General features: G+C 40.1%; 2 protein-coding genes across 6 annotated transcripts in view; one reads left to right on the top strand and one right to left on the bottom strand.

Moving 5' to 3' along the window:
• LOC143377191 (pancreatic triacylglycerol lipase) overlaps positions 1 to 15,063 on the top strand; it is an 88,992-nt gene extending 73,929 nt beyond the window's left edge. The window contains exons 2-10 of one of the 2 annotated variants that reach the window (XM_076828228.1): positions 682 to 836; positions 3,025 to 3,179; positions 3,763 to 3,882; positions 4,886 to 5,032; positions 6,053 to 6,281; positions 7,443 to 7,874; positions 10,302 to 10,428; positions 11,375 to 11,590; positions 13,458 to 15,063. In XM_076828228.1, coding sequence (XP_076684343.1) covers positions 682 to 836; positions 3,025 to 3,179; positions 3,763 to 3,882; positions 4,886 to 5,032; positions 6,053 to 6,281; positions 7,443 to 7,874; positions 10,302 to 10,428; positions 11,375 to 11,590; positions 13,458 to 13,560 — 1,684 coding nt within the window. In that variant the 3' untranslated portion in view covers positions 13,561 to 15,063. The remainder of the gene's footprint in view (positions 1 to 681; positions 837 to 3,024; positions 3,180 to 3,762; positions 3,883 to 4,885; positions 5,033 to 6,052; positions 6,282 to 7,442; positions 7,875 to 10,301; positions 10,429 to 11,374; positions 11,591 to 13,457) is intronic. The other variant, XM_076828229.1, reaches the window with a different exon arrangement.
• A 163-nt stretch (positions 15,064 to 15,226) lies between these two features.
• On the bottom strand, positions 15,227 to 25,801 carry Rhogap93b (MyTH4 and RhoGAP_KIAA1688 domain-containing protein RhoGAP93B). Of its 4 annotated transcripts, none has more exons than XM_076828179.1 (11): positions 25,552 to 25,801; positions 24,400 to 24,504; positions 23,914 to 24,052; positions 21,348 to 21,512; positions 20,749 to 21,277; positions 20,085 to 20,639; positions 19,618 to 20,010; positions 19,357 to 19,545; positions 17,871 to 18,727; positions 16,965 to 17,408; positions 15,227 to 15,932 (listed from the first exon to the last, which is right to left on the bottom strand). In XM_076828179.1, the coding sequence occupies exons 1-11, from the start codon at positions 25,563 to 25,565 to the stop codon at positions 15,738 to 15,740; spliced, it is 3,585 nt and encodes a 1,194-aa protein (XP_076684294.1). In that variant the 5' UTR covers positions 25,566 to 25,801; the 3' UTR covers positions 15,227 to 15,737. The 4 variants fall into 4 exon arrangements, with proteins under 4 accessions (XP_076684294.1, XP_076684295.1, XP_076684298.1 ...); XM_076828180.1 differs by having other exon boundaries at positions 24,400 to 24,501; XM_076828183.1 differs by lacking the exon at positions 25,552 to 25,801 and adding an exon at positions 25,366 to 25,497.
• Between the last annotated feature and the right edge of the window lie 3 nt (positions 25,802 to 25,804).

Raw genomic sequence — 25,804 nt, 5'->3', positions numbered from 1 at the left:
ACTTTGAACTCGATTGCATTTACGGCACGTTTTTGCATTAAAATTCATTTTTATCTGCAATTGTAACATATTTATTATTGCATTCTGCTCAGTTTTTAAGTGCACGTGCGTCAGACCACTTTTCAAAATCGACTTTCTCGAAATTCTTTATTTTATATTTATACACTTTGGAGAGTATTAGTTATATTTATTCAAAACGTGATTTTCACGTTACTTATAATGACATTTATAAAGATTTTAATATTAACGTAACGGTGATATAAATATAGTTATAAAAAAATAAGTCCAAAGTGCAGAATAAAGTTTTAAGAGGAGAGGTTTTTTTTTTAAAAAAGAAGAAGAATATTTTGAGGTTTTGAAAATAGAATCAATTCTTAGTCAAGATTTTCAAAATCAATCTTCTCGAAAAAAAAGTTACGCTACAATTTCGACTCGTTTATCATAAGAGTTCATTTACAATAGGAATATTAAATAGCATTTTTTTTTCAGAAAACGAAGTCACAAATCAAAAAATATTATCCGGTATTTTTTATCTATTTTTTTCATGTAAAAGTATCAGCAGCTATATGACACCCTGTGTAATTATATATTCTTGTTATTCCCCTGGTTCACCTAAAAGAACTTGGCCCAGTTTATTGCAAAATAAATAACGAAAAAATATATTACCATGATTCGTTGCAGGATGAGGAGGAAGAAGCAAGGAGTCACCGAGGGCGAAGGAGCATCAATCCTGCTACTCGTCGCATTGGCTCCTGTTATCTGCTCCGCTGGAATCCTGGACCCTTGGCAGTGGGCACGTAGCGATAGAATCGAAGTCAACATTCCCTGGTTGCCATGTAATTATTCTCTGATCTTACTGTTTACAGAAATTTACAGAATGTATATAGTTAATTACTTTTCACACTATCAGAGACAGTAAAGTGTTTATTTTTAATAAAAAAAAAGTCCCCACTTCAACGGTCTTGGAATAAATGGGGAGAAACTAATACAAAAACTAAAAAAGTCATAGGTGTACCGAGCAATAGTGATAGTTACCAGGACACCCCGACTTTTTTTAAACTGTGCAGGTTTCTAGAGGACCTCAACAAAAGTGTCAGGCAATTTTTCGTTTGCGCCCATTTTCGGTTCTTCAGGGTGAAAACATCCCTTAAAGGGGGACACCAGGGTAATTGCCAGAAAATTAAAGTCATCTTTGGAAATTTATTAAAAGCAAACTACTTAATGAAACTTTTTGAAACTTTCAGGACTTTTTATTGGATATTTAAGTTACAAGAATTGTTTTTTTTAAATTTATTTAAAGCAGATTTACAAGCTATACAAGACCAGTAACTTTGCACTGCAAAAAATTTGGTAGACAGTTTTCTGACGAAACGGTGCTTCTAAAATCGACAAACCGAAATGTTTTAGAAACTATATACCGATGGCTATTACACCCCAGGAGGTTGTTTTGATTGGTCCATTCCTTCCATTTCTTTTTCAACGAAGGAAATTTACTAGAACCAAATTTTACCATTTTCTTCAGAGGCTCGCCATTTTGTCATTTTTCAAAATTTTCAAAATCGAACCCGTCATGTCTTAGCCATTCGCATATAGTTTCTAAAACTTTTTGGTTTTTTGATTTTAGAAGAACCGTTTCGTCGGAAAACTGTCAACTATTTCAGCGGAAATTTTTTGCAGCGCTGAGTTACTAGACCCGCACAGCTTATAAATCTGCTTGAAATAAATTTCAAAAAATATATTCGTGTAACTGAACTACCCAATAGAAAGTCCTGAAAGTTTCAAAAAAATTCATTGAGTAGTTTGCTTTTAATAAATTCCCAAAGATGCCTTTCCTTTTCGTGCCATTACCCTGTTGTCCCCCCTTAAAGGCTAATATGTGATTCCCTACTTTCCTGTAGATCTTTATTTGTTTAGGCTGTTAAACACACAGTAACATGCATAATGACCATACAGATATATACGGTTTATATGGATATTTTTCCATTTTTCCTATTAAGGGGGTATACCCGTTTGAACCCTCGGAAAATGTATACATTTTGTGGATTTTTTTACAAGTCAACGGTTTGATGCAGATTTTCCGTTTTTTAACTATGTTTACATAGTATTATGAACTACTTATAAAAAAAGGTTCAGTTAAAAAACTATTGTTTTTCGGAAGTTACGGATACATGTCCGAAAGTCTCTCGATTTTAGACGGCTAAACGGTGGCCCTAAAAACTCGCGCTACGTTCAACCAATTTACTTCAAATTTTGCATGCAGAATCATAATAAGATTCCACATCGTCCAACGAAGGCGATTTTGAAAATTTTGAAAAATAAAGAAATGGTGAGAGATCAAGGGTAAAGTTAAATTTTTCTAAGAGAAAAATCCACCTTTTTCCTTTATAAATAATAAACGGGGAATCGAAATAAAAAAAGCCTTCGTTGGACGATGTGGAATCTTATTATGATTCTGCATGCAAAATTTGAAGTGAATTGGTTGAACGTAGCGCGAGTTTTTAGGGCCACCGTTTAGCCGTCTAAAATCGAGAGACTTTCGGACATGTATCCGTAACTTCCGAAAAACAATAGTTTTTTAACTGAAACTTTTTTTATAAGTAGTTCATAATACTATGTAAACATAGTTAAAAAACGGGAAATCTGCATCAAACCGTTGACTTGTAAAAAAATCCACAAAATGTATACATTTTCCGAGGGTTCAAACGGGTATACCCCCTTAAATACAATACAATCCTAAGCAAACAAAGTTATTGTAAAAACACCTAGTTTTCTTCTCTTCGGGCTTGTGTGCAGAGGCACTACTACTCGGTTCACCTGTATGCACATTATATTCAGTAATACGATAAAACCATAACAAAGCAATGTGAATTAAATGCAACTCTAATCGCCTCTTGTGACTCTACCGCGCGGTTCACAATGTTCCCTTATAAAAATCGCAAGTCTAAGGTCACAAGGGAAGGGTTAATTACGATTGTTAGTTAATTTGTTGCTTAAATAGACACCTACATGTGATTCTTTTGTTAGTCGAGAACGAAACACGTTGCTACGATGAGCTAGGATGCTTGAACATAACCAGGAGCTGGTACCACCTCATCCATAGGCCATTGAACGTCTTCCCTCTGCCCAGAGAGGTCATCAATACAAGGTTTATCTTGTACACGAAAGAAAACCCCTACGAAGTGAGTACACGAAGTTATATAAATAAGATTGTTATAAAAAATTTAAATTCGTATCGTTCAATATTTTGTGATAAAAGTTTGTGACGTTTTTTGAAACTATGCAAGGGTGCTCCAAAAAAGAGCCTTCTAGGACCAAATTCAAAATATTAAATAGAGACTTTATTATTAAATAACAGAAGGAAAATTTTCCAAAAAATTAAATTTGCAAGCTTTCTTACACAAACCATTTAAAGTAACTCAAAAATACTTCACCCTTTTTGAATATCTTTTGAGCTCTCAAATTTTATTGGCCGAGTACATTTTGATAGACAAAATATTGGAAAATATTCTCACGATATCGATATTGACAAATAATAAATATTTATATCGTGATTTTTATTATAATTTATAAATGTCTATGTAAATTATACTATATCCAGAAGAAAAGAACAAAAAAGGGTAGAAATAATGAACTTTCACAGAAATGCTTCCCTCCGATTCGAAAGAAATTTTTCAAAATTTCTACTTAATCCGACTTCATCCTCTGTTGTAAAGCTGTAAAAGTGCCGCAATCTTTTATCTAATTTTTTCGTTTCCATTTCAGGGCCAAGTGTTGATAGTCGCAAGGGATAAGTCCATCAAGCGGTCATACTTCAGCCCGAAAAGAAAAACGAAATTCATCATACACGGTTTCATAGACACTCCACTTAGTAATTGGGTCAAGGTAAGCTGGATAAAATCGATGATTTTTTATTTATATACAGGGTGTTCTACTACAGGTGGTAATCCTTTTAAGGGTTGATTCTACAGGTCAAAATAAGACAAAAACATAGAATAAAAAATTTTAATATCGCGCTTTGTTTTCGAGAAAACTGACTTTGAATTTTAGCCGAGTACGCGTGCGCCGAAGTACAGCTGTAGGCGCCACCCGTGGCGGTTTCCCGTACCTCAGCGGGCCCGCCATACTTCAGTGCACGCAAACTCGGCTTTTCAAAGTCAATTTTCTCGAAAACGAAGCACGATATCAAAAAATTCTATTCTATATTTTCGACTTAGTTTTTCGTATAGAATCACCCCTTAAATTTTCTCCCACGTGTAGCCAAACACCCTGTATAGTAAAGATCGATGTCTTCGAAAGCGATCCCCACTCTTCCAGGATAACTCTGCTGCCCGCCAAAATGCCAGGAGAGAATTCATTGGGTTGTTGTTAAACCTGACCAAGTCCATATTTCTTAATATTCAGTAATTGCAAATTTAAAGTTCGATCGGTTACAATAAATTAGGTAGTCATTGAAAGCTATTGCAAAATAGATACGTTTTCCCCATATAGATTTTTATTAATCTATCCTAAAAACACATAGAAACTAATTGCTTCTATTAATCCTTTAACTTTCTAGGATGGAATGATGCACTTGCTCAGACTTTTACCAACAAGCCAACGAGTTCCTATCTTCCTGCGCGTTTCTCAAGTGTCCACATCCGCGTGCCATTTGTAGAGGACATGACGTTCATAGTCCCCGTAGCTATTGCTTAACAGCCAGCCCACCCTCGTAGTTAATAATCCTGGAATCGAGGACTTTCTTCCGATGTCAGATATCCTGCCTTGTGCCCCGGTTTCCGATATTTTTTACAATCACTCTTTTTCTTAAATCCTTGAAATATATACCGATGAAAGATGTCTCCGCTATTTTGTTTGGCAATGTTAACCGAATGCCCATTAACTGTAGGAGATGAGAAACGAGCTGCTGAAGCACGACGATTACAATGTCATCATCGTCGACTGGGCTGGAGGCAGCTTGCCACTGTACACTCAGGCGACCGCCAACACGAGGTTAGTGGGCCTTGAAATAGCCCATCTCGTCAAACATTTACAGGTAAATTTCGATTTCGTTTGCAGTTGACTTTACAACATGCAATAGCTATTGCAAACGAGCAGCCAATTTCGTTACTTAAATTCACAGTAGAACCGTTAGGTGGTTTAGATTTATTTTTTTTTGTTTTTATTGTTTTCCTGTGTTTAAAGCAGGATGACGTTTCAAGCATATTTTTGCTTATATTGTCCAACGAACTATAGTCCCATTTTTTTGTTCCCTCCCCTCTCCTTCGGGCCCCAGCAGCAGCAGCGCACCGGGAGAAAGGTGGGTCACCCATCTTTCCCCAGTACACCGCCCGTGATGCTTAACTTCGGTGATCTAACGAGAACCGGTGTTTTCCATCACGGCTACGGCCGCTGGTGTTTATTTTTAAATAGTGGGTGATTAGAAAGTGCTGAATGTTTTATTGACAATGTGAAGAAATAAAGGTGAAGATAAAATTCTTTTATTTTCGAAATTTAGTTTATTTTTTCATTTAAAATTGAAAGTCATGTTATGTACGAAGATTTTTGAATTTGCTTTTTGAAAAAAATATAGATACATCTGATACCATTAAAAAACTTTATTAGTAACATATATTAATCCAAAGAACCTTTTGGTAAAAATTATCTTCACACCTTTGAGCTAGTGAACCTAGTGAACGTAAAGAATTTAAAAAAAAAGTATTCTGCGTGTTAACTTCCACTATACAAATGCTATAGTAGCTCCAAAAGTTGCACCAAAAATTTCTGCATGAAAGCAGCCGGAGTTGCAACGAGCAATAGTGCGGCAGAAAATGGGAAGATGGCTGAGCTATCTATCCCTCCCATTACACAGCCACAATTTTGTGTGGATAGAAAAGACTAGTTTAGAGGTTTTATATGCGATCTAGTATCGGGCAGCACTCTGGCTGTTAATCAAACACCTCCCGCAGATTCTTTTCCTATTCCCTCCACTTAACTCCTCCCAAAAGTTTCACTATTGCTCGACATACGTATAAAAGATTAAATAAAAAAAACGTTGTCCCTTTATGAACCGCAGACAAATTATGGACTGGATCCTAACGAAGTACACCTAATTGGACACAGCTTGGGGGCCCACACAGCGGGCTACGCGGGTGAAAAGTTGGGTGGAATTATCGGCCGCATCACAGGCTTGGATCCGGCCGAGCCTTACTTCCAAGGAATGCCTAGTCACTTGAGGCTGGACTACACCGACGCGAAACTGGTCGACGTCATTCACACCGATGGCAAAAGCATCTTTTTTCTAGGTAAGAGAAATTTTCATCGAAAGATATCGAACGTGGCAGTGCCTCCCTTACCCAAACTAATAAGTATATACAAATTTTGTGGGGGACTGTTTGGTAGTTTAGACGGGCGTAAAAGAATGGCACACTTTAATAATAATAAGTGTATATACTAATAATTTTTTTATATCTACTGTAGTATTCAAAATATACCTACAGGAAAGTGGTAAAACGCACATTAACCTTTAAGGTGTCTTTTCATTCTGAAAGGTCAAGAAGTAGCAAACCAGCGGCCGTAGCCGTGATGGAAAACACCGGTTCTCGTTAGATCACCGAAGTTAAGCATCACGGGGCGGGGTACCGGGGAAAGATGGGAGACCACTTTTCTCCCGGTGCACTGCTGCTGCTGGGACCCAAAGGAGAGAGGAGGGATAAAATAAAATGGGACTATAGTTCGTTGGGCAATATAAGCAAAAATAAGCTTGAAACGCCATCCTTAAAACACAGGAAAACAATAAAAACAAACAAACAAACAAGAAGTAGGAAAAATTAAATTGTCTAACACTTCTATTGAGGTTCCTTAAAAACCTACAAAGTTTCAAAAAAGTCGAAATTTTCGAGTTACTGAAGTTCCTTCTCACTCAGACAGTCTGTTATACAGTCTGTCTCATTCGCCGCGGCAACAACAGAAGAAGGGGGGATAGCGATCACCTTGTTTCGAGTCAGAAACCCCGTTCTTCTTTCGAGGCATTACTCTACTGTATTTACACATATGACGAAAGACAAAAAGACTTAATTCCGACCACTAGGCCTAAAGCCAGCGTGAACTTTTGCGGGACCGGATTCCAAAATTATGCGGGGCCCTAAAAAACGCATTCATATTGTACTTCTAAACTTTATAATAATAAATATCTATGCACAGGGGCCCGCAAAATTTACGACGAGCTTTTCGGGGACCGCGGGGCCTGTTACAGAAACTTTATAATCAGAAATATCTATGCATAGGGCCCCGCAAAATTTACGTTCCTGGCCCGCGGGGCCTTTTAAAGCGCGGGGCCGGGGCTCTATGGGCCTCCCATTTCTTCCAGGCCCACTCTTGTCAGCTTCTGGGCTAGTAGCTCGTTGTTCCCCGCGAACAAGTTAAATTGCAACGCACATATCCAGACTAACTTAGTATACAATAAGGACTTCCAGGATACGGGATGAGTCAGCCGTGTGGCCACCTGGACTTCTATCCCAATAACGGTAAAGAACAGCCGGGGTGTACGGATCTGAGCGAGACTACCCCGTCGCTGCCTCTGACGTTGATCAGGGAGGGACTAGAGGAGGCGTCGAGGGTACTGGTTGCCTGCAATCACGTGCGTGCCATAAAACTGTTCATCGAAAGCATCAACTCCAGGTGCCAGTACGTGGCACACGAATGCTCGAGTTACGCGAGTTTCCTCAGGGGCGAGTGTTTCTCCTGCAAGAGCAACAACAGCCTCAGCTGCGGTGTTATGGGGTACCATGCGGACACCAGCCCCGCGTTGGTGAGACGGCAGGCCATGGGGCAGGATGTGCTGTCCTTGTTGGGCTCGAAATTCTTCTTCACTACTGGCAAGGACGATCCCTACTGCAGTGAGTGGCAACAATGTTTCTTTTGTCGTATTGTACAGCACGTTGGAACGGGGTAGTTCGAAAATGCGCAGGCTTGTGGTACGCTTAAAATTGAATGAAAGATTCTTGGCCCATTTTGGGCACCGAGCTAGCCTTTTCAGTACTGCGATTTTCGATTTTGATAATATGACTTACAGGCAGGGCCGGGTTAATATGTTTGGGCCCCGGGGCTATCGAGCCGAGGGCCCCATTGGTTGAAAAATAGAGGGGGTGTACTATTTTTTTGTGATAAAATGCAATAAAATACGTACATCTTAAAAAATTGAAATTTATTCCTAATAAAATTAAATAACATTTTATCATAATAAAAGAATAAAAATTTGCAAATAAATAATATTGAAACACAAACGACGAAAAAATATTTTAAAATAAAATTTTAGTGCGGTTTCTAATTTTTTCCAAAGGGAAGCAGTAAACAAAATTCCATTCACTTATTTTTTTACGTAACTGGGAGGCTCAGAACGGGCCCCCTCCCTGGGAAGTGGGCCTGGAGCTGCAGCAACTCCTAGTTTTCCAATCTTTTTGCTAAGACTGGCACGTCGAGTTACAATAAATCCAAAGATAAGGATATTTTTATAAATGCAATCATTGGAATCGAAAGGGAAGGTAAAAAGTATTATTACACTTCCAAAATAATTTCAATTCCGAAATTTTTGTAATTGATCTATTCTATTGTTTTGAAATTTCCATAAAAAAATAAATTGCATGAAAATATTAGAATTTGGAGAAAGTGACGTTAACGCGGAAAATGTAGGACATTTATTTTTAAAAGTCGAAGCCGAAGGTATGTCGTTAGAAATTGACCAAGAAATTGAACCTAGGGGGGGAAGGGTAAGAGAAAGTCGTAAACGATGACATTTTGAAAGAGTGTTAAAAATAATCCACGCCAGACTGTACGATCGATGACCACGCACATGAATGGTAGTCATTCGACTATCATTCATCATTTAAACAGGATTGGCAAGATAAAAAAGATGTATAAATGGAATCCACATAAGTTCAACGACGATGACGATGTTCCATGGTTTTGGAAATCGCGATTTTGCTATGCAAAATCAGAGTTGGGCAAAATGTAATCTAATTACAAATTGCAAATTACGATTAAACTGTAATTGTGTAATTAATTACACATCATTTTTTGTAATCGTTCATTTAGACAGTTGACAAAACCAAGTGGTCAACTACATAAATGAACGATTACAGAAAATGATGTGTAATTAATTACACAATTACAGTTTAATCGTAATTTGCAATTTGTAATTAGATTACATTTTGCCCAACTCTGTGCAAAATAAAGATTACTTCGCTTACAATCGTCTTTGCTTCAAAATGTTAAAAAAAAAACATTTTAAATAAGTAAGAAAAATAGTGGTGCATAAATTCAAAATTCTTAAGACCAAAGATTTTTCAACAAATGTCCCACTCTTGTTACGAACATATTATTACTTTTGATTTTAATCAATGGACAAAAAAACAATAAGAAGTCAAGAAGAATATGCAGATGAACGAGTAAATTTTTAAAAAATTTTCAAAATCTCCCTACACGCCATTGTCACTGAATTTGATTTGAATAAATAGAACATCGTTCTGGCGAGCTAAGAATCGCGCCCGTGTCATCGAAAGATCGTCTGGATCTTGATTGATCGGCGAAATTGCTCGCCGCCGGTTTCTAATCGATGTTTATGTGGGGCGGAATTAAATCAGCCTCCAGACACGCGGCAGTTTTCCTCGCGATGATAAGAGAGTGAAAGCAGTCTGTCGCGTTTCTTAATAACAAATAATTAAGCGGGTCCTGTACTCTAAAACTCAAAAGAATTTTAAGATCCAAATCAATTAGGTCTGAAAAACAAAATCAATCGAGTCTCCAAAGATCAATTAATTAAATCTCGAAAGAAATTAATTAAATCTCAAAGGACCCAAATCAATAATTGTGTGTGAGATTCAAGAAGTTTAGCTAATTTCAAATAATAACAAGTAGTAAAATTCCTTTAAATATCGAATATCTTAAACTCTATGTAATTATTTAAAAAAAAATCTTTAACGAGAAGAACTCACATTTCAACCAGTTTTTGTATATTTAGGAGGCGTTCAGGCAACTTGTGACGTAATCCTTACACAATTACGTAACGAATTTACTTTTCTCCTTACCATTGGAGGAACTCTTATACAGGGTGTACTTACAAAATTTGTATAAGTAAAAATATTTTACAAAAAAATTTCATCTTCAATTGAGTTTCTTCAGTTACACTTGACTATTTCTTTCTATTACATCATCGCAAACAATGAACAAGAAAAACAATAAAATTATCCCACGAATCTAATTAACATGCGTAGCCATTTTGAATTTTATTCATTTCTCGACTGCTGCAATTCTGATCACTTTTGCAGGGAGACATTACAGGATCACCATCAATCTTGCACGGCCACCAACCGCAGAGAGCTGGGTCCAAGGCTTCATGAGAGTCACGCTTCATGCCGAAAACGGTATAATACGTGACGTCGATCTCACCCCTAGGTAACTTTTTTCAAAATTTGTATTTTCCCACATACGAATCTCACCGTCCCATGCAAATTCTGTTTTCATAGCTAGGTTGCATATGATGATCCCGTGCACAAAACTAAAACAAAAATGTGCAATGAAATTTGTTTATATGAGCCTTAAAAATCCGTAGGGCGCTTGACTATCTGTCGACTTAACCCTTTCGCTGCGTATTTAATTTTTCGGGCGGTTCTTGGAAAGTGTCAATTTTAGACGAATAAAAAAGTTTTTAATTTCCAACTTATTTTTTTTTTTTTAATGCGTAGACTATAGTCAAATACCGCAGCGAAAGCAATTCAGTTAATGTAATTCACAGTAGACTGCTAAATACTTTTGGCAATGTTATGACGAATATCAGCTGATAAGGCATTTGACCACCCCCACTAAACAATTAAACAAATTCAAATCAAATCAATTTCTACATAAAATCCAGCTGAATTTAATCCATCCTCCAATAAACTAAATTAATTATATTTTTAGTAAAATTGATAAGCTGAGTAGCTAATTTATTAAACTACGTATAAGTTTAATCGCAAGTTATAGTTTGTAGCCAGATCTTTGGAGAGATCGTCGTGCGCCAGGGCCCCATCTAGGGGCGGTAAAATTGATTAACTGGTAATTTAGGAATATTAAATTTTGTATAAAACAGAAGGCTTTCTTCAACAAGTACCTACAAACAATTTCACTCACTGCGAAAAATTATATTTTAAAATAATTATGATTAAGTATAAAAGGCGGGAAAAATGATTTTCACCCAGAGCGGCGAAAGAGCTAGATCCGACACTGTCGTGCACATGCGTGTTCAACGAATTTTAATGGCAACAAAGTCACGTTTGTAATTGAGCAACCGTGAACGCTCGTCGACAGAGAACGATACTTTCGACACGATAAATTTACTGCTTCTCTTTACCCGCGACTGCAGCGGTTACATGAAATTGGAACACGGATCGACAGTGCGAATGGTCGTTGCCCATCCAGCCGGGGCAATTGGAGAGATTGGAAAAATCAGACGGGTTGAACTCTCGTGGACTTACGACATGGACGTGTTGCAGCCACGCTCGCTGTGCTTTTTCTGGTGCAACGACAGGCTCTACGTGAACACCGTCACCGTGGACATCATGGAACTTCCTAGCAGAGGGTAAGTCTTCAGATTCAATGTCTTAGTAAGTACCGCGTATCCCATTGAATCGTAAAGGTGCATTTAGACCAAAGGAACGAATCCTCGTCTTCTCCCCACTTCGACAAAATTCCAGTGTAAAGTAGCATTCGTTTGTGCTCGGTAAAAAATTCGCCGAACGCTTTGGAATGCTCGTTTCATTTTATAAACAAATGCTGAATGTATGAACAAGTTCAACAAGTGTCCGGCTCGTATAAGCTACACGAACACAGAGTTCGGAGGGATTCGGCTGCACTGATGGAGGGGGAAACACCTACAGGAGCGGTGGTAATGTTTGCGTGACTGACGCAGGCGCAGTTCATGCACGCATGACCCCCACTCCTGTAGGTGTTTCCCCCTCCATTCACTGCGGGCCCATTGCTTCTAGCTCTGACACGAACACAGAGTTCGGAGGGATTCGGCTGCTCTGATGGAGGGGGAAACACCTAGGTGTGTTCCCAGTGCAGCCGAATCCCTCCGAACTCTGCACGAACATCGCTCGCATTCGACACGAGCATTGTTCGATTGCCGTTTACACTGAATGAGCATAAATTTTGTTGAAGTGGGGGCAAACGAGCATTCGTTTCTTTGGTCTAAACGCACCTTTAGGCAAGTTAGAGCTATCTTCGTCTCTATAAGGATCAACCAATCCAAGTCATGTACGATAATTTGTGGCACCAGCACAGAGTCAGTGTGAGATACCGAATTCGCTATCAGTGTCATGACTGTACATGCTTTACGGTCCCGTGTAAACGAACCTTAACGATCATGACACTAAGACCGGTATTCATAGTCGCTACTTATTCTTAAGCAAATGCTTAAGCATTCAGCACCCTTTACTAGCTACTAGGTTAGTAGAGGATGCCGCACGCTTAAGCATTTGCTTTTTGTACGGATTTTAGTTATTTTTTTTTGTCATTTGATTTTGTATGCAGTCTATTTTATTGTGTTATATTTTTATAGATGCATAAATATTAAATGAATTTATAGATACAGTATATTTTATTTTATTATATTTTTGTAATTCCAAATTATTAAGGAAACTTAAAATTTGTAAAATAAGTACAAAATATTTATTTTTTATTTTAATTTTTTTTTGTGAAAAATCGAAAACCGGTTCAACCGGTTTTGTTGGAATAGTGAAATTCGAAAACCGGTTTTAAAACCCTAACCCCCCACGCGTGCGCTTGTCGGGTTAAAAGTGGGCTTGAAGCGCCTATAGCCGAGCACCCGCCTTACAATAGTGCACGTCGGGTAACCTGCTATATTCATATACAGAGTGAAGCATCTAAAACAGGTCACCTGAATAACTTGCCTACTTTTGGCGATAGAAAAAATGCTTCAGACGAATCTTGGTTTCAAGGGGGACATAATCGGATGTCAATAGTTTTTTATAGATGGATGTGTAGAGGAGATCTGAAAGTCAACTTCGTTTATGTAAGAATTTAAGGGACGGTTATACAGATATTTAGCGCGCGAAAATTCAAAACCACTTTGATACCACAGCCGTAAAACCGTTAAAATTCTGGCAATTTTATGAATTTTATTTTAATCGTTTAGGGATATGTACTCCTTAAAGATTCTGAACATTAAGAAAATGCAATCATCCTGCAATAATCATGTTTTCTGGACCCACTAAACCAGGATACCGCCTTGTGGCAGATTTCTCCATGTCAATACAGAAATTCTTTGCACCGAGTGATCCAGCGAAAAATTTCATTTGTCACTGCCTCTTGCGACAGTAATAGTTTACACATTATTTCCGTGACAAATATTAGATCGCTAATATTATACAAATTTTTGTGAAGAAAGGTAAGCACGGTTGCGGTCACTTACTTTGTATTCACAGAAAGAGAGAAGCAGACTCCACAAGTAAACTTTGCTCGGCAAGCAGGCAGGAGTACGCAGAAATTGCTAGCGGGTCCACAGCATCCTTCATCGACAACTGCTGACACTGCACCTTGAATTTGCTAAGAAGCGTTCTTGATTACAGCATGAGCGGTTCAAGGTACCTGACACTTTTTTCTGTGGAAAATATGTACACAAATTGTGATTGGTCCACCAAGATAAATTCAACTTGTACTCGCTTTGTCACAATTTTAGATGCATTTACAAATTCTATTTTCAATCGGAGAGATACCAGCGGCCATGGCCGTGATGGAAACACCCGGTTCCCGTAAGATCACCGAAGTTAAGCATCACGGGGCGGTGTACTGGGGAAAGATGGGTGACCATCACCTGTCTCCCGGTGCGTCGCTGCTGCTGGGACCCGAAGGAGAGAGGAGGGAAAAAAGGGAAAATTGACTATCCTTCGTTGGGCAATATAAGCGACATGCTTGAAACGCCATCCTGTGTGTTAGAAACACACAGGGAAACAAAAATACAATACAATCGGAGAGATTTACTAGCATCCCCCGTCTCGGCATCGCCCAAAATATTGGCGTGACTGATTCATAATCTGTAATTTGCAATCTGTGAACTCGAGAGCCCTCGGCCACTTATTCCCGCCGCGGTGCTAATTCGCAAGCGAGAAGCGCTTCGCCCAGTCGCCACCTGGCGGTCGCGTCCCAAACTATTATTTAAAAATCAGTATTTAAAAGAAATGAAAACGTTAGAACCTTCCTCTCGCCAAGACGAACAAAGTGATGAAACACACTTGTGCGTACAGTTCATATTTACTGAGAAACCGCATTTCAAAGTATGCAACTTCAATTTTATATAATAGTATAGATTTCAAAAACATTTGTGTTTTAATATAGAACAGAAACTGAAATTTCAAAAATGAAATTCATAAAAAAAAGATTATAAGAAGTAGATTTGAAAACTGAAATCATGAAATTACTCTTGAATGTCACAAAAAGCTGTTCGCACAGAAATGAGTAAAACGATTTGCTATTTCTACAGTAAATCTGTTTTCAACTCGTCACTATTTTGAAGATACCCATATTTTCCCCGGAAGTGCATGTTGAATTATAGACATTAGGTTCGATTGAGAAAAGTGTAACGTATGGAATCGGCGCATATTTGCAGCAGTATTAATACGATCAATTACTCTTGTACATCTTGTATATAAGATTGGGTAGGTGTAACTAGATAATGTTAGTGTGAAGTAAAAGCAGATATTTTGCGGGTGATTATCGCCGTTCTCTGGCAAGAATTGCTGGCGCAAAAACCTTTAGTTCAATTACGAACAGTACCTAGGGACATTTTTATACGTTATTTACATGCAACAAATGTCGAGTGCGGCATAATAGCGACAATCGTTTGTGATATTTTCCTTTTCTTTTTTTTTTTAATATAATTTATATATTACGTATAATACATAATTTACTGGTAACTTCTTCCTTTTAAAAATTGTACAAACCAGAAATAAGAGAACAACTGTAAACGATACGAATATCTTGTACTGTGCATTGTTAAAAAATATTTTAAATATTAGAACGTTTCTATAAGTATGTCGATGTAAAATATAAATTTGTTATGCCATACAGTGACAGCGTCGGTAATTAACAATCGCTGCTCTTAACGGTACACGTGTTCCTACTGTGAGAATATTAATTGTACCTGCCTGTTTTTTATAGAGGTAAGATATCAGAGGCTACAAGAAAAGAAACACAATTGTACAGCTTGCTAATCTTTTGCAATGTTTACTCCTCGATAAACGTTGTACACGTCGATTTGTCGCTTATACAAAAAAGATCATCGCGGAGTGCAGCTATACACGGTAACACATGATTTGTATCTTACACGAGATTCAACAATAATCGAGTAAAAAAGCCGTCCACGTTTGGTCAACGCGGTAACAAGGGTTGGTAAAATATATAATATGATATATAGTGATATACATAATATAATCTAATAATCTCTATCTGTATAACATATAATTTGCGTTATAAATAATAAATAGGAGACGAGGAGCGGGACTGGTGTGATTAGCTTGGTAAGACTTTAGCACTAAATTACCATATTACGAACATTCATGGGGCTATGGGGCACGTGATAAATGACCAAACAAAGGTGAAGATATAATAAGAGAAACAGTGAAATAACTAACAATACTCGTGAATATACAGCTGATTCATTTGGCATAGTAGTCTAGAGCGTTCTTTCTTCTAGCGCAATAGAATGGTCAGTGAAGATCATCGACCCAAGCAGTGTCTAATGACTCGATAAGAGTACGAACAAAAGCCATCTCTTTCCGTGCATTTTCCAAGATCACGCGGGGATCTTGCGAGGTGCACCGCAGTATATTCGGTGCCATCACCATTGCTAAATTATTCGCATCCATCTTGGTACGGACAACCACCTCTGGTCTCGCGAATATCTGAAAAATATAGAATTTCCACGTTGCAGTAGACGTTCCTAAGAGCAACAGAAATAAATTTGCCTGCACACTGTTATCAGTTCCGTCGTGCCAGTGGTAAGAAGAAGAGGAGCGTGGGGGGATCACTTCTTATCACTGGCACGCTAACACGGAGCTGACGCGGAACTGATAACTGAAAACAGTATATAGGTGGTTCTGAGATATCATTCTTTTTCTCACAGTCATTTTTCTTAGATATTAAGGATATTAACATTCTTCTTTCTTAGTTATACATACTTTTATCCCATGCGTAGTACAGCTTATACTATTTGGAATATAATGTAAGATATAAACATATTTTTGGCATAGGGAGACCAGGGATAGTTTGGACACCGGGTAACATTGGACACTTTTACAATGAGGAAGATAACTGCAACTTTTTCCCACCCGTGACGCCACCAACACACGTGTAAAACAATATGTAACTACCCACTTCATGCATTCCACAAATGAAAAATTCCACCCCCTTCCGGGCGGCTCGTAGAAATACTATGGATGCTTGAGTCCTCGGACCGCCCATCGGGGCATCGGTGGAATACAGGGTCCATTTAGACCCATACTATAAATTCATTCATAAAATACTCAGAATAAACTTCTATATTAAACTTATTATCTAAAATTCTTATTTTCTTGTAATAGTGATGTTAATAAGTAACACTTTGATACAAACACAATTCAACATCTGTCAAACAAGAGTAAAAACTAACTCTGTCAGCATCAATGCTAAAATTACAATCACAGTAAAGCAATTTACCATAGCCTAAAGAAAATTTAACATTGAGAAATTTGAACGCTTTGATACATGCAGAAATGTAGTTTAACGTGTATCGGTAGTTCCAAAATTGTGTTAAGCGTTGAATTATTTTTTCTATACTCGTCTATCGAACAAAAATGTAGACCAAAAGGAATTGAAAAGTCATCCGATTTCTATTCGTTCCTTTTATATGATCAAATCTAACAGCAGTATTCTGGTGGCGCGTACTGTATTCTTACCTGTAGAAACCGTATCAGATGACACAGAACTCGACGATTCAAATCAGGCAGTCGATCTACAAGCGCGGCAACGTTGGCTGCAGACACGTCGGCATCGTCGTGCCTCATCGACACGCACTCCGTATAAAAGGAATCAGGTATCAGGGGTTCGTAGAGCTCCCGAACCCACAATTTCAGTAAAGAAGCAGGCGCGTGTGCATCTTGAGAAGCTGCCAAAATTGTACCGTCCTCGAACCTATCCAAGCACGCCTTTAAAGCACTGACTTCGTCCGCGTCCGCGGACACTCTGAAGATGCCCTCCGTCAGAATACCGCCGCGTCCCAACACTTGACGCGTCAACGTCGTTTGTATCCATGGTAACTCTCGATCGGGGAATCTGTCTCTCTGCAGAGCCATCACTTCTGGAAGCGTTGCTCCGAACATTGATGCCCGGAAGATTTGAATCTGCGAAGGGGACAGAATCAGTGATTTACTCCGCGAACAGGGAAAGCTTGCGAGGTGTTTCAAAGCCGTAGGTGCAAGTTCAGTTGATAAAAGGGAAAAGTAGTCCGAACTCTGAGATGACTTCTGCTCTGTTGGATTATTTCAGATTCTGCTTGCAGTAAAATTTTAGGAGACTTGGATTAGGTGGAACCAATCAGAGAAAAGATAAGTGAAAGTATTGAAATTGCAGTACTAACTTGCTCTTGTCTAATAGCTTTTAAGTTTTAGTTGAATTTCCAAAGTATGTACAATACACGCGATAATGCAAAGAACTACTAACTTATGACCTAAAGAACTGTATATCTCAAAAAGGGTAGTTTGCAGGCTCGCCGTTTATTAAAACTATTTTATTACTTTTTCCAGTTCTGTCGAACAGTTAAGCTTGCACCTAAGGCTCGCGATCAGTATAATAATAGAACGTACTCTCGCTTGATCAATATCCTCTAGAGTAGCCTTGCGAGGTTGCCGTTTCCCATGCGCCCCGATTCGTTGCAGGCGTCGGCAGGCGACGGTCGCGTAATGACTAACTTGAACGTGAATCGGCCACTTGGCCACCTCGGGGAATTGGAAATTGGGATCGCGATGCCTGTTCATGTAGCCCTCGAGGTAAGGCTCAAACGTGGCACTAGGCGGCACGAATGCCAGGCATACAGCCATCAACTCCCAACCTCTACGCAAACTTTCCTTCCGTGGATTCTCTGTGGTTTGTCTACAGATCTGGACATATAATTCATCCCGCAACGGTGGCTTTGAAAATGCAGTATTTACAATGTCCATAGCTACACTGTCTAATGTCATTCCTACATTAGTTTTCCGATCACCCATGTACACTTGCACCAACCTAAACAAATTGCATGCCTCCCGCTTCAGCAATTTCTCACCGTCCACCACCACCAGCATAGGCTGCGGTATGGGATCTTTCGACCAGCTAAGAATGTCACGGACGCTGAATTTTTTCCGAAACAGCAGCCTCAGCCCCTTCGGCCTGCCGCAGTTCAAGTTCAGATTGTCCTGTGCGTACTTCTCGATATCGCCGCCGCCCGCACTGTCGTTCCGTTTCGCCTCGTCGGTGTCTGTATTGTCGACACCGGCGACAACGGTGGGAATAGGGCTTATGGTGGTCGTCGGAAGTGTCGGTTGTCTTCTGGTTGTTATACTGTCTCGGGTTTCTGTCTGCGCGGCGATATTCGGTGGCGACGGAGGTCGCACTTGTGGCCTCGTTAATGTGTCCGCAGTGTTGTAGTAAGTCGCCAGGCCTGCGGTGTCGTAGTTACCCAAATCTGTAATAATAACACAAATGTAATTTTTAGCGTTTCGTAAAGTCTTCTTATAATTTTCGTGTATCGAAGTCTCCCATAATTTCGGGATATTCTGTAGGGGGAGTCCGGGAGAGTTGAACCACCTTTTACTTGAAGGTCCATGAAATCTAGGGTATGAGATGCATCGATTTTATATTTATGTCACAGTAAAGCCTTGTTATCAGACTATAATTTGAGGGTTGTATCATTTCAATAAGTTAATAAATGCAAGCACTAAATTTAATTTTATAAAAAATGAGATTTGGCTCATCTCTCTCCGAGCGCTAGGAGATATGATCCACCATGTGGGGAGATTTGACCATACTCTAATAACTCGGGAACAAATGAAAAAACCAACAATTTGCTTTAGTTTATAATAAGTAGCCACAAACTTTAGACATTATAATAATTATCTTATATACTTTAATTGAGCTTTTACTTCGTATTTCACTCTGAACAAAACGAAACACGTTTTCCTTACTCACAGCTAAAGCGAACTACAGATCGTCATTTTGTTACATGTCTACCGCAAATTTTAAAACAGATATTTGATGCGGCTCAACTCTCCCATATGGTCAAGTCTCCCGGACTCCCCCTATATAACTACGAACCTGCATAGTGATCTTCAAGGTACTCTTGACTAGAAGAATCACCCTGGTTGCTTGCTGCCTCATCATCCGCAAACTGGTCGTCGGAATCGTCGTCGGCTCTCCCACCAACACCTTCGCCTCTCCCACCTTCTTCGTCCAAGGAATCATCACCTTCTTCTACTAACAAAGGATCTCCGAACTTGTAACAACCTGTATAATTGAGACACTCATTAATGCTACAGGATACGTTGCGCGAAAGGACTCGAAGGGGCGGTAACGTGCCTGAGAGTTTTGCTTGCTGAAGAATATAATGCTGAAGTGGCAACAAATGATCGGCATCGGATAACAGATTTCCGTAGAACGGAGACGGAGGAGGGCTCGGGTTACCGTTGCTTCTTTTCTTCTTGCTGTCGTCTCCCTCCGTGAGTCCTTCCGTTTCTTCGCCAACGCCGCTATTACTGCTACTGTTACTGCTATTGCTACTACTAGTGTTACTGCTAAGCCTTTGCCTGGGATGCTCGTGGCTCTGAGTGATTAAATAACGCTCGTGCATAGAATCGTCGTCCCTATCTCGCCTCCTCGACTGTTGCTGCTGCTGATGCATTTGCTGCAACTTCTGCTGCTGCTTTTGCTGCTGTACAAAACTGTAACTCCGAGCCAAGGGCTGCGGTACACCTTAAACGGATATGAAGCGAGATGAAATATAGACGTACGAATGTTCCGTTTATGGACTCGAGAGTTGCACTTACAATCCAACGAATTATTGCACGCTGTGTTCCTTCTATACTCTTTCTCCCTGTCACGTTCTCGTTCCCTCTCCCTCTCTGCGACCTCAAGGCTCCTTTGTTTCGATGCATTACTTAAGACACCTGTGCCCCTCACGAGGCTTTTAGATGGTTCATTCCTTTCCGCCAGCATTGCGCCATACATGTCTCTAACGTTCGCTTCTGAAAGGGACACCGAGCATCCGTGATGCCTTCTTCCTATACTACCAGTATTATCTTGCTTATTCATATTACGCGGATGCATGGAACTTGGGTAAAAGGCTGATGTGTTTGTCTTGTCCAAACTATTTACTCTTTCTCTATGGTGAATCTCCCTCTCCCTATCTCTATGATAACGATTACTACTTTCCACCAGGGAGCCATACTTCTCACCCTGCGATTTATAACTATGACTCAACTGAACTTCTGGCGGACGGTACGGAGGCATCTCTTGCCTAAATATTCTAGACTCCATCAACGAATCACGATATGGCGAAGTGCTTGGTTCAGGACCATACGAACCTCTACTACTTTCTCTACCTACAATATTCGTAAGAGAAACTTAGTTATTCCTTTTATTCTAGGTTCCGTGGTCGGGTAAGAGTACCGTAGAACTTAAAGGATTACGAAATTTAACTCACATTCTTACCATTTTTATTCTTTTCCAACTCTAAGTTCCCCGCCCTGCCCTCGCGTTGCGAGTCAACGAACGACTTCTTCTTAAACAGGGGAGTGCTAGTCGACAGCGATAATCCTAACGGCGGCGGCTCGCCCAACGGCACCGACTTCTGGTTCTTCACGCTCTCCAGAGTCCCACTCTTGTGCCCCCTGGCTTCCAACGTACCGCTGTGCTGTCTGGGCGAGGATTGTGCTTGGCTCGGCGGAGTCTGAGCGGTGGAACGATGGTGGTGCCGGTGTGGAGAGTCCAACAGTCGGTATCCAGTCGATTCCAACGATGTTCGGCTGTGGGAGACAGAACTGTCGCTGGAACGTCCGGAATCCTGAGAATGATTATGTTGGCGGCGCGCTGTGGGCACTTCATGGTGCTGCCTATGTCTGTTATTGTGATGATGGTGGTGGTGGTGATGCCGCCTTGCAGACGGAGATGGCGAGGGAGGAGACGTTTGAAGATCCACACCGACACCAGACGTTCGTGTCTTATTTACACTAGAGCTTTGCTGTAATAAGGGCACCCATTACAACATTCGTCTATCCGCGCGAGGAATAATTCTAGGCTAGAGGGCTTACCAACGAAGAAGACAAATTGGAACTTTCTTGATGGTTGAACCGGGCTAGTCGACTGACAGAAGGAGTTTGCGTCTGTGTTGATACAGATTCCTTCTTTCTTGGCTCAGTGGGCTTCTGGGCATCAACGCCGCTGCTACTTGCGGGCTCTGTGTTCTGCTTCAGTGTCTATTGTACATTTTCAACAAGTATTTGTATACCAAGATGTTATTCAATTATGCTAAACCAGCGCTCTTCAACCTTTCTACACCTGCGGACCGGCGAAACTATGAGAAATATTTAGGCCCGGTGCAGAGCGGTTTGCGGCAGTTTGCCGCTGCGTTCATTCGCGGTGAAGCAATACGTGCGTTCGCCAAAAGGAACGCAAACATACCGCCTAGTAGCCGCAAAACTTAGCGCCCCGTGTGAACTGCTTCATATAAATGTATGTTCTGCTAAAACGCGCGCGGAAGGTTGTCGCGACGGCAAACTGACGCAAACCGCTCGCCTGCACCGGACCTAAGACAGAAATAAAAACCAATGTAGATGGTATTTTATTTATTAAATCTGATGTCATAAAATTACAATTTAATTGAATTTAATGTAGTCGCTACATGATACGGACGAAATTTTTTCCACGGACCACCGGTTGAAGAACACTGTGCTAAAGGTGCTACATTTTTTGCTCATTTTTTACTCGCGTGGCAGGCAAGATATTTTCAATGAAAATATGGGAATATTTTTATAGTACGAATATAAGGATGTAGAAATATTTCTAGTATATTTATTCGTAATAAAACCGAGAACTCTAGTAACTGTAACTTTTGTATAATACATACAGTGGCGGACGAAAGAGAGTATAAATCCTCCGAAAATCGCGAAATTCCCAGAACCAGCTTTATTCTGCGATCTTCAAGCGTTTGTAGCTCAGAGCAACGTTGACCGATTTTACAAACGGGATTTTTGAACTTTCATTACAGACTCAGAAAAAAAAGTTTAAAAAACGACCTCCACTATTTTTTCCGCTATTCCGATCAATTGCATTTTTTTTTAAAACAACGAAGCACTTCATTAACGGGACCTTCCGGTCTAGAGCCCATCAAAAAATAGGTGATCTTTAGGAATTAATTAAAGGAAAACTACTATTTATAATTTAATGGGACTTTTTGCATTGTATTAAGGATGTATTGAATTATAGAAATATATTTTTTGTTTTATAATTAATCATTGTAGATGGCACTGGGGAGTCGTTAAAGTCAAGGCGTCAAAAAATTGATCCAAATCGGTGAGAACACTTGTATCTCCAAGGGTTGTTGTCCGATTCGACTGAAACTTTTCTTGTTTTGAAGAGTATACTTTCTGGCTAGGGGGAAAACCAGAAAAAAATACACAATTTACATTTTTTAAAAAATAACAACACTTGAAGTTTGAAATCACTTTTTCCCTATATTTTTCATGCTTTCAACGCCTTAGAAAATCATAAATTTTCAATTTTTTGTATGTTTTCTGGTATCTCCCCTAGCCAGAAGTACATTTTTCAAAATAAAAAAAGTTTCAGTCGAACCGGATAATAACTTTTGTAAATACAGGTCCCACCGTTTTGAGAACACTGTTTCGAGAAAAACGCGTTTAACTCGGCGGGAGGCGCTACTGGGTAAAATTTACCTTAGAGGCGCTAGTTGCGAAAATATGAAGACTGTTTAAGTTTTTGTTACGATTTTTTAAAGAACTTTAATAAAGATTTTAAGATATTTCATAAATCTCGTTTGATTCTTAAAACACTGTACTTCAACATAAAAATTACAAAGTTAAAAATATATATTTTGAAACCGTGGTTTTTTACGTTTGAATTTTGGGTATTTTTCACCCGGTAGCGACAACCTGTGTTACAATATAGGGTGCGCCTCCTGCCGGGTTAAAGTTTTACGTGGGCGCCGAGTGGCCGGTTGTTGCCCATGCATTTGCCCCTACTCAAATGCCTGTAACTTCGGGAATTTTACGAATTTCAACAAACCCTTTTAAACACGTATTCCTAAAAGATTGAACCTTCGAAAAAAAAATCAACTTTTAGACCGGAAGGTCCCCTTAATCAAACTAATTCTTCTAGCTTCTCAAAACAAAACTCAAGTCGTTTGGACCAATTCTTTCGTCCGCCAATAAACAAATGCACGCCTAATATTGCCCTTTCATGTGCAATTAAAGTGCAAGGCACATTCATTTTCGCAGTATCAATAAACATTGTAATCTCAAGAGATTTTCAAGCTCCTGGTGTGGCATAATGTAAACCTGAGTTTTTTCTCCTAGCTACAAACGTCTATTTATAGCTGAAAGGAGAGCACACTTATACCTCCAACACTCTCCAGAATGACCACATCGATGCATGGTGGTAGAGGAATGCTTACAAAACGTATTAACAGAATTTTTATCTCCGAAAACTCGGACATTCCGCTCGGTAAGTAAATATATAGCTTTTATCACGCGATTCGGAATATTTGCGCGACGCGCCCAATTTTCAATGCGGTATCAGCAGCGCGAGTGCCATCGCCCCTCTGAATTAGGTATCTGTTATCAGAGAAGGTGATTCACCCACCTGAAGCTTCGCTAAAGGTATGATGTCACAGTCGCTCGGACGGTGCCACACAGTTTTCTGGGAAGTGGCATTGTAATAATAAAACCTCGAAGTGTTTTGATCGAACAATTCCCACCACTGGTTGTTGTCGGTCTTCTTCCTGCAATTGAAAGCGCACCAATGAGCTGCAAATACATATCGAGCGATCGTAGGATTCAGGTCGCGTGGGGCATTTAAATTCGTGGCAGGTTCGAAATAGAAATCTTATAAGTGCTTCCTATATTATAAAAGGAGAACCTTACGCGACGATAACTTTCACCGAGCTAATTAGATCAGAAAGACAAACCTGATCCTCGGCGAGTAATTATCTCTCTCGTCGGGAAAGCTGACTTTGTAACGTTATTGTGTATAAATTATTTCGAAGAGAAGCGTAAATGAAATAAATCTCCTCTTCGGTGGAACTTCCAGCGGGGGAATATTTTTAACGAAAAGAAACGTATATCTTACACTGGAACACCAGGCGGGGGATCCCATACGCACTCTCCGGTCGTAAGATTAGCGTACATATGCTCCTTTGTACGAGGCTCTATGATTTCCACCCATTCCATTCTACTGCAATCATACGGAATTTGGAATTATTTTATTCAGCGATAATATATTACAAATAATTCGTCAGCTGGTGGTGCATTTTAAAAACGGAATCTCCCGTTAATATCGGACTTAAAAAGCTACTGAAGCACCTTGCAGTGGCGTTAAATCGTTCAGGCGTGCAGGGTGAATATAAGATAAATTTGTTGCTCCTTTTTATCGCTATAATTAAAAATTCTAAAAATAGTAGTGCACAGTAAAATGCTGGAGATAGCGAGAGCACGTTCAACACGCCGATTAAACAATACGAGACGAGCGAGGATTCGCGGCGAAGTGCGCCCGAAGCGTCTGGAGATTTTCAAGCCGAAAGCACCGCGAACCGGCAATAAGTTATAAATAATTAATCGATATCATTCTGCCAAATCTGCGGGAGAAAACGGGGCACGGCAAAAGCGCTGCATCGAGAAGCCCCGTTTGCGTATTAAATAATCACGGCGGGAGCACGCGAAAGGCGGCGAGGAAAGGCGAGATTGTCAGGAGAAGAAACATTCCGATAAGGGAACGAGGAAGAGGAAGGTCTTGGGACCGAGGAAACTTTGGCCGCGATAAAAGGGTGTTCACCCCCACCCCCGTAGCCATAAATTAATAGGAATGTTAGGCCGCGACACGAGCAACTGTCTGATGTCATGCTATCCGTTTAATTGACCGAAATAGGCGGCAGAAATTCGTCCCGTGCATAGTTGTATACAGAGGGAAGAAAGGGGGGAAAGAAAAGGAAAGAATGAAGGGAACGTGAGAAGAGCAGAGGGGAGAAGGCAGGGGCATGACTTTGATAATGCACGCAGGGGTATAAACGCGAAAAAATCGGGGCCGAACGAGACCCACCCAGTCGAAGATAAGAAACTGCGAGGGAACAATAGAGCACTATCGCGGTGGAGGGATACGGCGGGCCTCTCTCCGGAGAAAACTGGGACGGGTCACTGGGAGAAAAATTCACTATCGATCTGCGAAACATAGCCGCTTGTACCCTGCCGTATTCCCATTTCCCTAGAACCCGGAGGATATCCTTACCCGTCCGATGCCATGTCCCGAGGAATTAATCCCGCGCTCGAGCAGCGCACGGCACTCCTTCACGTCACTTCGAGAACACTTTGTGACACTTCACGGGCACGACGGTGACACTTGGATGTCGCAACGTCCCATTTCCACGAGCACGAGCGACGCAGCCCCTTCATGGCAGCCCACCGGCGGCCATCTTTTTTCCCCCTGCTCGTTTTATCGTTCTGCCACTATAGGGAAACGAAAACTTACTTTATTCTAGGCC

Source organism: Andrena cerasifolii, chromosome 15 (genome assembly GCF_050908995.1).
Source record: "Andrena cerasifolii isolate SP2316 chromosome 15, iyAndCera1_principal, whole genome shotgun sequence".
NCBI lineage: Eukaryota > Metazoa > Arthropoda > Insecta > Hymenoptera > Andrenidae > Andrena > Andrena cerasifolii.
Note: the sequence above shows the minus strand (reverse complement) of the source record. Positions and strands in the feature narration are given on the sequence as shown.